The sequence below is a fragment of the Elephantulus edwardii genome, unplaced genomic scaffold (genome assembly GCF_000299155.1).
Source record: "Elephantulus edwardii isolate Elephantulus edwardi_28Jun2011 unplaced genomic scaffold, EleEdw1.0 scaffold00071, whole genome shotgun sequence".
NCBI classification, from domain to species: domain Eukaryota; kingdom Metazoa; phylum Chordata; class Mammalia; order Macroscelidea; family Macroscelididae; genus Elephantulus; species Elephantulus edwardii.
Genome location: NW_006399821.1, coordinates 14,094,269 through 14,108,746, shown reverse-complemented (window position 1 = coordinate 14,108,746; position 14,478 = coordinate 14,094,269). Strand labels below are relative to the sequence as shown.

General features: G+C 42.3%; 1 protein-coding gene across 1 annotated transcript in view; it reads right to left on the bottom strand.

The window, feature by feature from the left end:
- Positions 1-13,516, bottom strand: part of RREB1 (ras responsive element binding protein 1) — a 72,589-nt gene extending 59,073 nt beyond the window's left edge. Inside the window, exons 1-3 of the mRNA XM_006888764.1 lie at positions 13,305-13,516; positions 8,491-8,580; positions 6,245-6,408 (exon numbers count right to left, since the gene is read on the bottom strand). Coding sequence (XP_006888826.1) covers positions 6,245-6,408; positions 8,491-8,580; positions 13,305-13,475 — 425 coding nt within the window. The 5' untranslated portion in view covers positions 13,476-13,516. The remainder of the gene's footprint in view (positions 1-6,244; positions 6,409-8,490; positions 8,581-13,304) is intronic.
- Positions 13,517-14,478: the final 962 nt, after the last annotated feature.

Sequence of the window (14,478 nt, the reverse complement as noted above, 5' to 3'; positions counted from 1 at the left end):
ATTACAGAAAAGTGAAGAGAGTTCCCCGAAGTTCTGCTAAAGTCAACCTTAGCCTTCAACTCAGAGTCCTTTCCTCAAGCTCAGTTGCCTGAAATCATTAGTGGAAACCTGAGAGGTAGAACATACGTATTTCCCCCTGGCCCTATGTTGCTGTTATATACACTGCCAAGTCAGATCCATTTGTAGCTGACTCTCCAGTGGGAGGCAGTTACTTGCACAAGAGGATACTGTTCATCTCTCTTCTATGAAGCAGCTGGTGGATTCAAACTGTGGGCCTTTGGGCTGCAGTGCAGTTCTTTACCACCAAGCCACCAGAGCTCCCTCTGGTATTATACCTACAGGCAATAATTTACAAGCAACTCCAATACACAAATTCCAACACTGTATTTACAAATGGGATGTATATCTCAGAGTTGTATTTTTGCAACATTCTAAATCATTTTCTAGTTTATCTATATATATCTTAACAAAAGGGATAAGAAAATACAAGTTAAAGTTCCGGTCATCAAAGTTTATTTCACATTCACCATGCAGCACAGGATGACTAAGATCACCCTGTGTTCAAAGTAATGCTTTTAGATAATGTGGAACTGTTTGGAGAGTGGGGAAAGAGTGAAAGCCTGAATTTTTTCTAATATGCAAAGGAACATAAAAGTAACATTAATTATGTCTTTCTTAGTAGTTTAACAGCTCATCCTCTGAAGCCTATAAGCTCTGCCAGTTACTTTGACCCATAGTAAGTGTCCTCATCTGAGAATAAGGATGATAATTACACTCTACACAACAATAGAACATTCAATCTTAAAGAACAGAAAAATAATGAAAGCAAAATGATTTTCTAAAAAGGTCAACAAATTAACAAACCTTTCACTAGATTGGTAAAGAAGCAGCAAATTCTTTAAATCAACAAAAAAAGAGATAAACAAAAAGAAAAAGGATAGTGAGAGCACACCAAGAAATCCATACGGTGAGCTCTGGTGGCTTAGTGGCAAGAAGCTGCACTGCAAAAAAAAAAAAAAAAAAGAAGCTGCACTGCAATGCCAGAGGTGCGTGGTTCCAATCCACCAGATGCTCTGCTGGAGAAGGAGGGACAATCTCCTCCTGTACCAGTTAGATCTGATTTGACAGTACACATACACAAAATAATAACAGTTACTAAAAAAAATGCATACAACTGTTTATTAGACAACTGACATGAAGGGGACAAAATTTTAGTAAGAAAAAAAAAATCCGCAGAACCCTAGGGGTACTGACTCAAGAAGTCGTAGGATACATGGACAGATCTGTAGCAAGTAAAGAAATTATTAATTTTAAAACTTTTCATAAATAAAAGCACACTCAGATGCTTTACTGATGAATTTTACCAAACATTTCAAGAACACTAGGGGAGCAAAGTAGGAAGAGTAAATAAAGTCCCTTACAAAAAGGAGACGACAGAGCATTTGTCAATTCATTCTACAAGGTAGGACCACTCTAAGGAATCAAACTACTAGAGAAATGCCGCTCTCTAGGAACTGTGCTGTTCGTGCTCCCTAAATGTCCTATACAAAAATCTGCAAAATTATACTGGCAATGAACAAAGAAGCCCTGGTCAGACAATCAGCTGCTCACTGAGAGGGGCAGCTCAACCTCACCAAGTGGTTCCGGAGGAGTGGGGCCTGGCAACTGTGTGACACAGTTGGTTGTTACAGGGTAAAAATCTACTCCTAGACACACTACCACCAATAAGCAATGTACAATCCAAAACCGAAAATTAAAACAAAAAAATCCATTCTAAGTGTTAATTGGTTTAGCAGAAGGGTTGGCAGTTTGGGTTCAAACTAGAAGCTCCTCTCTCAATGAGACGGACTGACACAGTGGCTGGAGCAATGGGCCTGGGTATATGAGGGACGGTGAGGACGGTACAGGGCAGGGCAGAGTTCATGTCTGCTAATCATCCCGTCGCTATGAGTCGTAATCAACTCAATGGCGTCTAACAACAAGAAGAGAAGCTCAGAGGCCAGACCTAGGGATCTGCTATCACAAGGTTATACAGTGGAATTGAAAATATAGGTAGTCACGAGTTGAATTCTACTTGTTAGTGGCTAACAACATCACCAACCTAAAACTTGTACTCTGAAAACTATTAAAATATTGTTGAAAGATTAAAAAAAAATACTGTTAAAAGAATTCCAAGAAGACTAAGTAGACAGGAAGACATTATATAGTCAGAGATTGAAGGATTTAATATTGTTAAGGTGGCGATACTGTTCAAGTAGATCTATCTATAAAATTCCTGCTGCCTTTTAAATAGACATTAGCAAAATGATCCTATTATTCACGTGGAGACCCAAGCAACTCAGAATAGCCAAAACAATCCTGACTGAGAACAAAGCTGGAAGGCCACTGTTCCTAATTTCAAAATTCACTACAAAGCTACTATGATCAAGACTGGTTCTGGCAAGAGGGCAGACATACAAGATCAATGGAAAATTAAGTGGGAGTCCATTAATTAGTCTGAACATTTACAGTCAATTGATTTTTAACAAGGGCATGAAGACAAATCGGTGGATTAAGAACAGTCTTTTAAAGCAAACAGGCCTCTGGGATAACTATATATGCACAAGCAAAGGAAGTGGGAGCGTTTCTTCAGGAATTTAGGTTGAAAAATTCATAGGCTTGAAATTATTGCAGGATTACTTAGAAATTAAAACAAAACAGAAGGCATTTATTGAGGGCTTACCATGTGCCAGGAACTGAGTGCTAAACTCATTATCTTCTAATCCTTATCCTAATCCAAGGAAGTTGGTAGGTGCCATCAGTCAACTACAGCTCATTTCAACCCTATCAACCATAGATCTAAACCGGCCGATGCTGGTCCATCCTCACCATCTCTGATGTATTTAAGCCCATTGTTATAGTCACTCTGAGAATCCACGTTGTTGAAGTCTTCCTCTAACTATTCATCTTTTCCAGCATGGTATCTTTTTTTCAAGGACTGGCTTCTCCTGACAACAAGCCCACAGTATCTGAGATGTTTCACCACTCTTGCTTCAAAGGAACACTCTGCCTACACTTCTCCTAGATAAGCTTGTTTGTTCTCTTGGCAGTCAATGGAATTTTCAGTACCTTTCCCCAACACCACAATTAAAAGGCCCTAGTTCATCTTCTGTCATCTTTATTCACTGCCCAACTTTAATGCATAAGCAACTGAAAATATGATGGCTTGGATTAGGGGCATCTTCTTAAGCCTTTAAACAGACATCCTTGTACTTTAGAACTCTGAAGAGGTCCTTGACAGCAGATTTTCCCAATGCAACACATCTTTCAATATCTTTACTGTTGGTATCAAAGATGATGATTATGGCTCTAACAAATTAAGATGAAATTGGTGACAATGTCAATCTTTTCTCCATATAGCAAGATGCTGCCTATTGGTCCAGTGGTGAATTTTTGTTTTCTTGATGTTGAGATATAATCCATATTGAAGACTATAGTCTTTGATCTTCTGCAGTTAAATGTTTCAAGTAAAAGAAGAACCAACCAAACAAAAAATTGTTTCAAATCCTCTGTAATTATAGCAAGGTTGTTTCATCTGTGTAATGCAGGTTGCTGATGAGTCCGCCTCTGACCCTGAAGCCACATTTTTCTCATACAGCCCAGCTTCTTGAATGATTTGCTCAGTAAAGTATTCCTTTGCTGTGTTTAGACAACAGCTTCTTGGTCTACACTTAGTTTGTATGAGCACAATTAAGTGTTTTTAGATTCCCATTCTTCTCAATGTTACCCATACTTTTTTTGTGATTCACAGTCAAATGACTCTGTGTAGTTAATATAACACATATCTTACTAGTATTCTCTGTTTTCAACCAAGATCCATTTGACCTTAGCAGTGATATCCCTTGTGCCACAGCCTCTTCTGAATCCAGCTTGAACTTTTGGAAGTTCCCTCCTAATGTACTGATCTAGCCTGTTTTAATATCTCTGCAAGATTTTACTTGCATGTCCTGTCAAATAGGTTTCAACTGGCAGTGACTCTGTGTCTCAGAACGAAATACCGCCCAATCCTGAGCCATCTTTCCAGTCGATTCTGTGTTTGAGCTCACTGTTACAGCCTCTGTGTCATTTCCTCCTGTTAATGGGCTTGTTCCTCTTCACTGAATCTCTACTAAGGATGATGTGCTTCTTGAGGGATGTGTCCTGATAACATGTGCAAAACACATGAGCCGAATTCTCACTTCCAAGGAGCATTTGGGAAGTTCTTCTAAGACAGATTTATTAGTTTTTCTGGCAATCCATGATATACTTAATGTTCTTCTCACCAACACCATAATTTAAGGTTATCAATATTTCTTCAGTCTTCCTTATTTACTACACAGCCTTCACATATATATGAGGCAACCGCGAAAACATCATGGCTTCTGTCAAGTGCACTTTAGTCTTCAAGATGCTCAAGTGTCAACAAAGTAGATACTATTAATAATTTCATTTTATAAATAAGGAAACTGAGACACACAGATTAAATAACTTGCCTAAAGACAGAAAATGTACAAATGGGAGAGCTTCTATTCCAATTCAGGGGACTAATTCCAAAATCCAGGAAGTTACTAAAGTTCCCCCAAAGTACACACTACTAGTGTTTCTAAAATAATTTACATGGAAGAAACTGGAACATTTTCTCCTTTTACTATTTATGTATTTTCTGCACATTGAAAAAAAAAATGTAACCAGCATTCCCCGTGTACTGACAAAAATATATATGTAGGGGAGCTCTGGTGGCCTAGTGGCAAGAAACTGCACTGCAATCCCAGAGATATGCGGTTCGAATCCACCAGATGCTCTGCCAGAAAAGGAGGGGCAATCTCCTCCTGTACCAGTCAGATCCGATTTGATGGTACACACACACACACACACATTAATAAAATTAAAAAAAAAATATGGATATACTGCTTTTTTTTACATTATTATTTTTTAATTGAGATTTTAATGAAAGTTTATAAAGAACTTGGATTTCCATTCATTCACTGTTGCACATTTTCCTCCCTGCTTCCTTTTCCCCAGCCCCAGGTCACGTTTTTCTTTGAAAAAAAGTTCTTTCATTGTATGTATTGCTTTAAGGTACTGCACTGACTGTGACTCAGGATGACCCTACGTGCAGCATGATGGAGCCCCAGCAATCCTGCCCCGGCCTCACGATCTCGGCTGTGGTGAAGCTCACTGGTGCAGCCTCTGGGCCACTCCATCTTGTTGGGGATCTTCCTCTCCTTTGCTGATCTGCTACTTTTCCAAGTGTGAAGTCCCTGTCCAAGGACTGCTCCTCCCCCTCCCCGACAACACACCTAAAATATTTGTGATCAAGTCTTCCTATCCTCTCTTATACCGACAATTCTGGCTGTAGAGTGAACTTTAATCTAGAGCATAATTACATTAAGTGAATACAACTATATAACAACAATTGCATAAAGTACATAAAAAAAGTCAACAATGAAAATAGAATAATGACCAACAGGAATTTCTTTTTTTTTAAATGTGATTTTCTACGGAGGTGAAATTTTGAATTCACTTGATTCCCGCCCCCCACCCCTGCCCCGCATCAGCGTTCCTGAAGCACTTTTCGTAAAGAAAAATGATAATTGTTTTGCTGGGGGATCCCCCCTCCAAAAAAAAAAAGCTTTCTGTCCTAATCTCTCAAACAGAATTGCTTTCTAACTCATAATTCCCACTGATTTATCACACATTTGCAAACAGCCCACTGTAGGGTGCATCTCTGATACTGAGTGAAATATGGAGTTCCTCTCCCCTTGGAAGTAAAGTTCTGACATTCATCAGATAGTCTTTTCCTTCAGTTTACCCTACTGTATCCTGAACCTCTAGGACCAAATGAGTTATCAATATAATTTTCACAAGCCAAAGAATTAAGTGGGCAGAATGGTTTATGTCAAGTCTTCTGAATGGGCAAAGGGTTAGGAGGAGGCCCCTCCTGTGGGTATCACAGTATGAACAACTAGCTGCCCATCTCTGCACCCCAACCAGGAAACTCCACTTGACAGAATGGAAAGAGCTCTCTCAATGTTTCCTTGTGAAGAAGCCTGCAGAAGTAAAGCCTGTGTGCAGACCCAGTGTCTCCCACAGCAGTCATCTGGAATGTCCTGAGACAGGACAATAAGCATGATTAGAGAATCCTGGGTGTCTTTAGCATGGTTTCTGATAGCTTTTTCCACGGTCCTTCCCACCTGCCCATGCATGTGAAGGTGCCCTCACCCACCTGTGCATGTTCCCGTTGGTGGTGAAAGATTGGCCACACACAGTGCATTTGTACGGTCGTTCACCAGAGTGCACCAGCATATGGCGGTCCAGGGAGCTGGCCGAGCTCAACGACTTCCCACAGATGCTGCAGGAGTGGTCAGCTCCTCCAGTGTCCGTGTTGTGCTGAAGGAAGTGAAATAAGATGGGCTAAAGACTCAGCTACAATTCAATGCAAATTCAGAACAGAAACAAAAACAAAGGGTTGTTCCTCAGCTATTACCAGCCCCCCTGTTTTTAAATATCTATTGTAAGGAACTGAGTCATGTCCCACAGTGAGATATGCTAAAGTCCTAACCCCTGAACATGACTCTGGGAAAAAGGGGACTGTCTCTGCAGATGAAATCAGTTAATTCATACTCCTAACCTACATGAATAAAGTCTTGTAAGAAAGGAGAACACACTGAGAGGCATATCACATAGAGAAGAGACACCAGCAAGCAAGTCAGGAATGCCTAGAAATGCCCTGGGTATCGGAAACAAAGAGACAAAGAAAGACCTTCCGCACACAGAGAGAGCATAGATCCAGAAAATCAGAGCCCTGATTGCACAAGCTGCACTGCAATCCCAAAGGTATGCGGTTCAAGGCCACCAGCTGCTCTGTGAGAGAAAGATGGGAAATCTTCCATGTGATTAACTGTCTACGGTAACCTGTTGGAGGGTCAACTGAGTCAGTTCCAACTCTATGATACACAACAACCCAAGAGCAGCCTCTAGAAAGGAGCTCTCGGAGCACTGTAGCTAAAGTATTCACTGCTCACTGACAGGTTAGAAGTGTGGATTGCCCTCTGAATGAAAAGCAAGCATCCTTAGCCTTAGCAAACCTATGAGGCAGTTCAGGGATTGCTCTCTGGGTGAAAAGTGAGCTTCCTTAGACGTGGCAAACTTATGGGGCTGTTCTACCCTATCTTATATAGTTTCTGTGAGTCAGAACTGACTCTACAGCAGCAGGGAGCCTCCAAAACTGGGAGATAAAAAAATGTCTGTTCTTAAAGCCAACTACTTTGAGGTACTCTGTTACGGCAGACATTGTCTGCAACACTGAAATGTCTCTGGAATAGAGGCAAATAATTTTGTTCCCCCTAATCATCTTCCACATCCATGTTCAAGGCTCAGAGATGGAAGTCTATGGTGATGTGGACCACAGACACCTATCCCTATGAGCAGGATCTTCAACTACAAGGCAGATGTGAAATATTATGAGTCACAGTCTTCAGTAACTCTATAGCTCATCCCTGCTGACTGAGGAGACCCAAACCTGCAGATACTGTAGAGTTTTGCCTCTGAAATAGATTAGGAAGAAAGTTTCTATCCAAGTCAGACTTGCTATTTTATTTAGTGCCAGGTTCTTCACTGTCCTATCCTCATCACCACTCTCATCAATCTGCCATACAAAAAGGAGGAGGGTAAAGCTCAGAATATGGGAGGAAACAAAACAAAAAACCTACAAACCAAGCATTTTCCAGCTGCAGGAAAACTATACCATTTAAATGATACAAATTAAATTCATATCAACATAAAGAAACAAGTCTATAGTAACAACATTATACTGACATCAGACTTATTCATAGTTTGCTATATACAGGAGAAATTACATGTGTGTATGTGTGTGTATATATAAAAATGTCTTAAAAATCTTAAAAAGAAAAAATCTTAAAAGGGTATCAGCACTGAACTCAGACTAACAATTACAGACATACACAGAATAATCATTCAACACTTGCTTGCCAACTTATTAAAATATTCAATATTAAGAAAACTCTTTTTTATTAGATAAAAACCCCTCATTGCTGTCAAGTTGGAACATATTCATAGCTGAGCCTGCAGTTGTATTTCCGAAGTTGTAAATGACATTGCCAGGGAAACTCTTCAACTTTTTCCCTCAGAGCTTCTCGTGGATTCAAAACCCCAGAGACATGCAGCCTCTGGGTTAGCAGCCCAACTTCCTACCAGCGACCAAAATCTACTGTCAGTGAGCTGGTTCTGACTCACAGAACCCTTCATTGGTTTCTAAGGCTGTAAATCCTATGAACGAAGACTGCCCATCCTTCCTCCTCAGCACTGGTGGTGGACTTTTTGGTTTAACAATCTGGTAACGTTACTCACTTCATCAGTGGGCTCCTTAAGCACAGTGGACTAAAATGAAGTCAACTGTCCTCTGCTAATTTAGAACGATTTAATGAAAGAACAAGAAAGGTAGTGGCAAACCTGACGAATATGCATAGTTAGCTGATGCTGTGTAGTGCAAATCTTCTCACACAGGGGACAGTTATAGGAAGACTTTTCTTCTTTAGTTTCCTAAGGGAGAGAAAGAGGCAAAGGGAAAATGAATTTCAAGTCACAGTAAAACAGTACCTGTCATTTCTGTCCTGAGCGCCTACATCTCAGGAGACATGGCTGACATGGCTGGAGCATGGGCTCTGTGGCTGCAGGGGCCTAAGTCTGCCCTTGATGTCCTTATTGGAAACAGTAACCTCAGCCACTCACATGGTGAGGATTTGACCAAGTTACACACATAAAACACCACGACAATGCCCGCTAGAAGTTCTCAAGGAACGTCAGCACCTGCTGCACTGACAGAATTCACTGCTGTAATCACTCTGTGATCAATATTAACTTATCATGGGATGCAGTCGGTCAACATTAAGGCTTTAGCTACGAAGCACTGGAGAAGCACTATATCCCTCCCAAATCTGATCTGGGTTCCACGATTTCTTCTGAGGTCCTACAAATACATTAAAGGACATGGCATGAAGTTCTTCTCAAACTAACACACCATAGTAAGGCAAGCAGTTTAGCTTCCCAGTTGTGCACCCAACAGATAGCAACAATGTCCCTAGAATCACTTCACATTGCCACCAGGGATGGGAACTGTGCCCGTCCAGACGTTGATGGGCATGGCTGCTATTCTACATGGTTACAAAGACACAGCTCTGTTTAAGGCGAGGAGGCGTGCTTCATGTTCTGTTAATCACTGCTTCCTTATTTTACTTTCCTGAAGAAAAGACAACCTCTTTCACTCACCCTACACTATAGGTCCTCTTTCTAAGCACTTTAAGAGCCACCTGATAAATGTGGACTTCTAGACCAGCTTCTCCTCAGGCTGGAGGAGTGGTGGTGCTGACCCCAGAAATATGTCACAACCAGAGACTGACAATTATCTGGGGGCTTTGGGAACAGCAAAATCAGGCAATCATGAGCACCTGAGTATAAGTATTATGTGGAGTAAGGCTGAACCCTGTACCATGCAAGCCAAAGCCACGAGAAAGCACTTGGGGACAATGCCAGTGCTGAGCACAGCAGGTGACCATGCTATCTGAGAAGGGAGGTGGGTAGCATCTCAATGGCGAGACCCCTGAGGGACAGGTTGTGTGTCAACAGACCTCTTCATACTGGAACTCGTCTGAATGCGTTTCTGTACTATACTGTATATACAAAAATATTAAAGAGTTGGTTTTTTTTCTTTCTCACTAAGACACAGCCACTACTATGGATCCCATTTTCTGAATGAGGAAACCAGGGTAGAGGGAGGTGAATAACTTGCCCCAGATCAGGAACTATTAAGAGCAGACATGGATTAAGACGCAGGCAGCTGACTAGAGCCCATGCCCTAAACCGCGAAGCCATGTGAGGCTGACCAAGAAAGAAGGACAAAGTCCAAGGTACAGACAGGAAACACCCTTGTGGTTGCTCATGAGTGATGATGGAAATAAAAGTGACCCAAGGATGGTGAAGACAAATGGCCCAACGGGCAGGCGGGAGGGCATGCGGTTGGGGAGGGGGGGGCGGCGAAGGCGGCATGCTCCTCCTGAGAGGCACACAGCATCACTGACCCAGAACACTTGGCCTCTTAAACGATCCTGAGAGTGAGGCATGATAACCATCTTCTCACTCAAATTTAACACTTTTAAGGATACACATTTCAAAACATGGACCACTCAGACATAATTAAAATAATCTTTCCAGTGTTACCTGGCTGTCTATAAGCTTTTATTCCTCCCCAGAGTATGAAGTGTGTATGTGTACTGGTGTGGAATGGAATCACACATTTTCAGCCCAGTTCTACAACTGGTCAAATGGAGCTGACCATGGTCACCAAATAACCACCAAAAGCAACACAAGAATAAAAACACTTGTTATATAATGAGGGTGTCTCATAGCTGGCCCAGACATCAGAGTTCAATCTCTCGATACTTTTGAAAAATTATTAGTAATCTTTAATATACACAGTGTTGTTGTTGTTGTGTACTGTCAAGTAGGAAGTGACTCATAACTGATCCTCCAGCAGGTTAAATTGCACAGGAGATTACCCATCTTTCTCCCACAGAGCAGTCGGTGGATTTGAACCACATGCCTTTGGGATTGCAATGCAGCTTTGTTACCATTAGGCCACCAGATATATAAACACTTTCCTTCCTTAAAGTTTCTGCTGAGTAGATTCCAAGTCACTGTGGCCCTCTAAGTTTCAGAGCAGAACTATGGATTTTTTTAGACGTAAATCACCAAGTCTTTCTTTTTGGCATCTCTGGGTACACTAGAACCGCCAAACTTTTGGTGAACAACTCAGTGTGACTCATACACCATGTACAATGGGTCAGCCTGCTGGCTTGAGTCCACCAGCTGCTCCAACTGAGGGCTACTAAGATAGAATAAATAGCAGAGGGTTTTGGTTTCTGGTGTGTGTGTACAAATACACGTACATGTGTGAGAATGCATATTCTTCTCAAGAATCACCAGCAGATTGTGACAAAATGTTAAATGCTAGCCGTTTATGTAACCAGCCAACCTCTTGAGGAGACAAATTAAGAAAGAAAGAAAGAAAGAAGAAAGCCATGAATTCACCTAGAAGGAGACCCCAGTCACTGAGCCACTCTTTCAGGTAGGCACCAGCTTTGGGGTTTATCATTAACTGGAACTCAAGCTTTCTCTCAGGCTGCCAGTGGTATGCTGCTTATGTGGCAGGGCGACAAAATCCAAGGTGGTTTTGGAGAAGGTCTGTTGACTCAGACTTAATTTCTTAAAACAAACCAGGAAAGAGATTGCGGCGGCTCTTGCCCCAGCTCTCTTGGGGACGTTAGACTAGCTCTGCTGGTGAGAAAAGCACACTTCCTGAGCTGAAAGATAAAATTAGCAGCTAATGTGATAACTAGCCATCCCATAATGAAACAATCTGGCAGCCTGGCCAGGCATCCATTGGGACTAATCTGTTCTGGAACTCTCTGGTTGCCCTGATGGGAGACTTCTCACTGCTCAGCCTTTCTACTCTGCTTTTAGGTAAGAAGCAGGACTCCTTCTCCTGGCCATTCTGTCCCCACTGTGTTGTGCTGGGGGTTTTCCCATTAAAATTCAATGGCTATGCAGTGCAACCTCTGGCCTGGACCTCCCTTCAAAAGCCAAGTGTATGAAGGAGTGGAGGAGGTGGTGAACATGCCTCTGTCACCTGCACCAGCTGCCTCCCTGCCACACCTGCAGGGCTATCTCCACAGGGGGGACAAAAAGGGTGGCCAGGTCTTGCTATGGCTGGAGCTGCTGCCTCTGAACAACTGGGGACAGACAGAGTTGGGACCTGTGCCAGCTGGGCCTCTGCTGGGGCCATGCTGTGCTATTTAAGGCAGCCCTCTGCCCACTGCTCCCACGCCAAGCTTTCCTAGTGGAGCTGGGGGGAGGAGGACATTGCTCTTGTGTGTCTTGTTCCTCACAGAACACAGGGTCCCTGGTGAGGACCTGACTGGTAGCAGGAGTGGGTTTACTTTATGAAATGGACTGATGGACAGACAGATGGATAGATGGATGGATGACTAGATGGGAGTGGAAGTAGACCTTTTCTTCACAGAGCTAGCTCTCCTTCTTGCTCAAGCCACAGCCACGCAGGCTGAGTATTGTCTCAGGTACTCATAGGAAGAGAGGAATGCAGCGATAAGGGGAAAAAGAGAGAGAAAAGCGATCAATGCCCTCATGGTGAACTGTCCTCTATCTGCCAAGCTTCTGTCCTGAGAAGGATGCATATCGAACATTCTCATACACACCTGGTAGGACCATCTTCTGGAGGGAGATGCTATATCAAAAGCCTTAATTAATGCTGTATTTCTAAGAACTAAGAGGAAACCATCACAGATGTGCCCAGAGATCTCTGCATAGGAACAGTCACTTTAGGACTATTAATAAAAATAAATTCACAAAATCCAAGAGGTTAAATTTCTACTCACCCCAGGCATCTAAATGAGATTACCACCCCAAGGTTTTGGAATCAGATAAACAAAAAATGAAATGTGGAGTGAAAACAGCCAATTCATATCATATAGATTCAGAGAAGAAATGAGATCTACTCACCCTCTGCCTCGATCCTCACCTTCTGTCAGTATAGCATGGGAATCATGTACACAGTGATTAAAAGATTCATGTTATTTCCCAATGGACTTGGGAAGGTAGTTGGAATAGGGATGAAAAAGGATTTCCAATCCCCACACCCTTGCACAGACACTTACAACAAGACTGATTCCCCAGGTCTCCTGACCTACTGCCCACCGAAAATTTAGGACTAAACAGCAACTTAAGTGGAATTCTCTGGAACCAAAATCTATTTTTCCAAGGATAAGAGGCTGACCAGTGGTTCCAGCATAAACACTTACTCGTTACCTAAAGACTCACACCAAAACCTCTAAGGCAGCAGCTTTGAAAATTCCATTAACCGGCTGTGTGATTAAGAAAGCACACTGGAGCAGATGACTTACACCAGTTCTCCACCTGGAAAGCTTGCATTCAAACCAAAGGATGGGGCAGAGAGAGATTAAAGGCAACACATCACAGCAGTGAAAACTTTCCCCATGAAAGGAAACTAACACAAATTGTGAAAAATTTGTTCTTGAGACCTTATTAGTGCCTCTGGGTATGTCTATATAAATCCTAACAAAGCTAAGATTCTTGTTGTAGAAAGATGGGACTCAAGGGAACATCCTTCTTCTTGGGTTCTCAGAGATGATCCCACCCCTTACAGCCACATGGCCGAGTCCATAGAAGCGTACCTGGTTCCTTCTGCCTATCCGATTCGGTCCTGGAGGCTTCGTGGGGGACTTGATGGCTGGGGCGCTACCGCCATTCTCAGCAATCTTCCCTCCACTCATCACTGCCGACATCATGGTGTTGATGGATGCTAAATCTGAGCCTTCCAAGCCAGGGGGCAAACTTGACGTCATTGGGACAGCCAGTGGTTCAAGCTCCGAAGAAGCCTTGGTCATAGAACTGAAAAGGGGAAACTGGTGATGTGACTGATTGCTATCAAGTTTAAGCTGAAGTCATGGCCAGGTAGCTCTAAGTCATAAAAGCCTGCTTTCTTCCATTTAAACTGGTGCTTGCCCACGGTCATTTACTACTATGTGAATACCCTATATCTAAACACAAATGAAGAGAACTTTACAGGTCCACTTCTCCCCAGTGCTGTAATGATCACAGAGAACTCAAATTTTCTAAGGCAACAGGGAGAGAATGGCAACCAAGTGTCCAACTGACATAGGAAGGACTATTTCTTTTACAGGACAATTAAGTGATAGACACAAATAAGAGGAAAGATAGGACAAAAGAAAATTCCACCCCTCACTGCCAATTACCTCCATTTTCTGTCCGAATGGATACACTATAGGACTTCCCCCTGCTATAGGTATCATCCGTGTGTAGTGGCAGAGAGTCTGTTTATGCCTTTCTGTTCTTCTCTGGGTGCCACCTGTTGACACTGGAAAGAGAGCAGTAGTTAAAAGGTTTGGTGAATGTTGTTCCACTTACTGCAGAAAAAATGGAAATCTCTGATTTGCTAGAACCTCCGATTCTGTATTCAAGGAGGTTACGTGAAGAGTGATGTTTAAGGCTCTTTTCATCCTGAACCACATTATAGTTTTTCAAACTTAGTATCCCTACGGTGCTGTCACTCTCATTCCAAAGACCCAAGAAAGAGCTCATGGTATTTAGCCTTCTTTCTCTCTCTCTCTCTTTCAGCCCCCCTTCCCCTCCCCCACAGGAATTTTCTTTCATTCTGTACCTCTTTTCTGTCTAACTACCTTTTCATTCTGTACCTCCTTTCTGCATGACCTACCTCATGTCTCTCCTCTAAACTTGATCAAAGACAAGGCAGTTATAAGATTCACTAAAGCTCAGTCCAAAAGGCATAAAATCACATTGAAAAGAAATTGGGAAGATATATAGAAT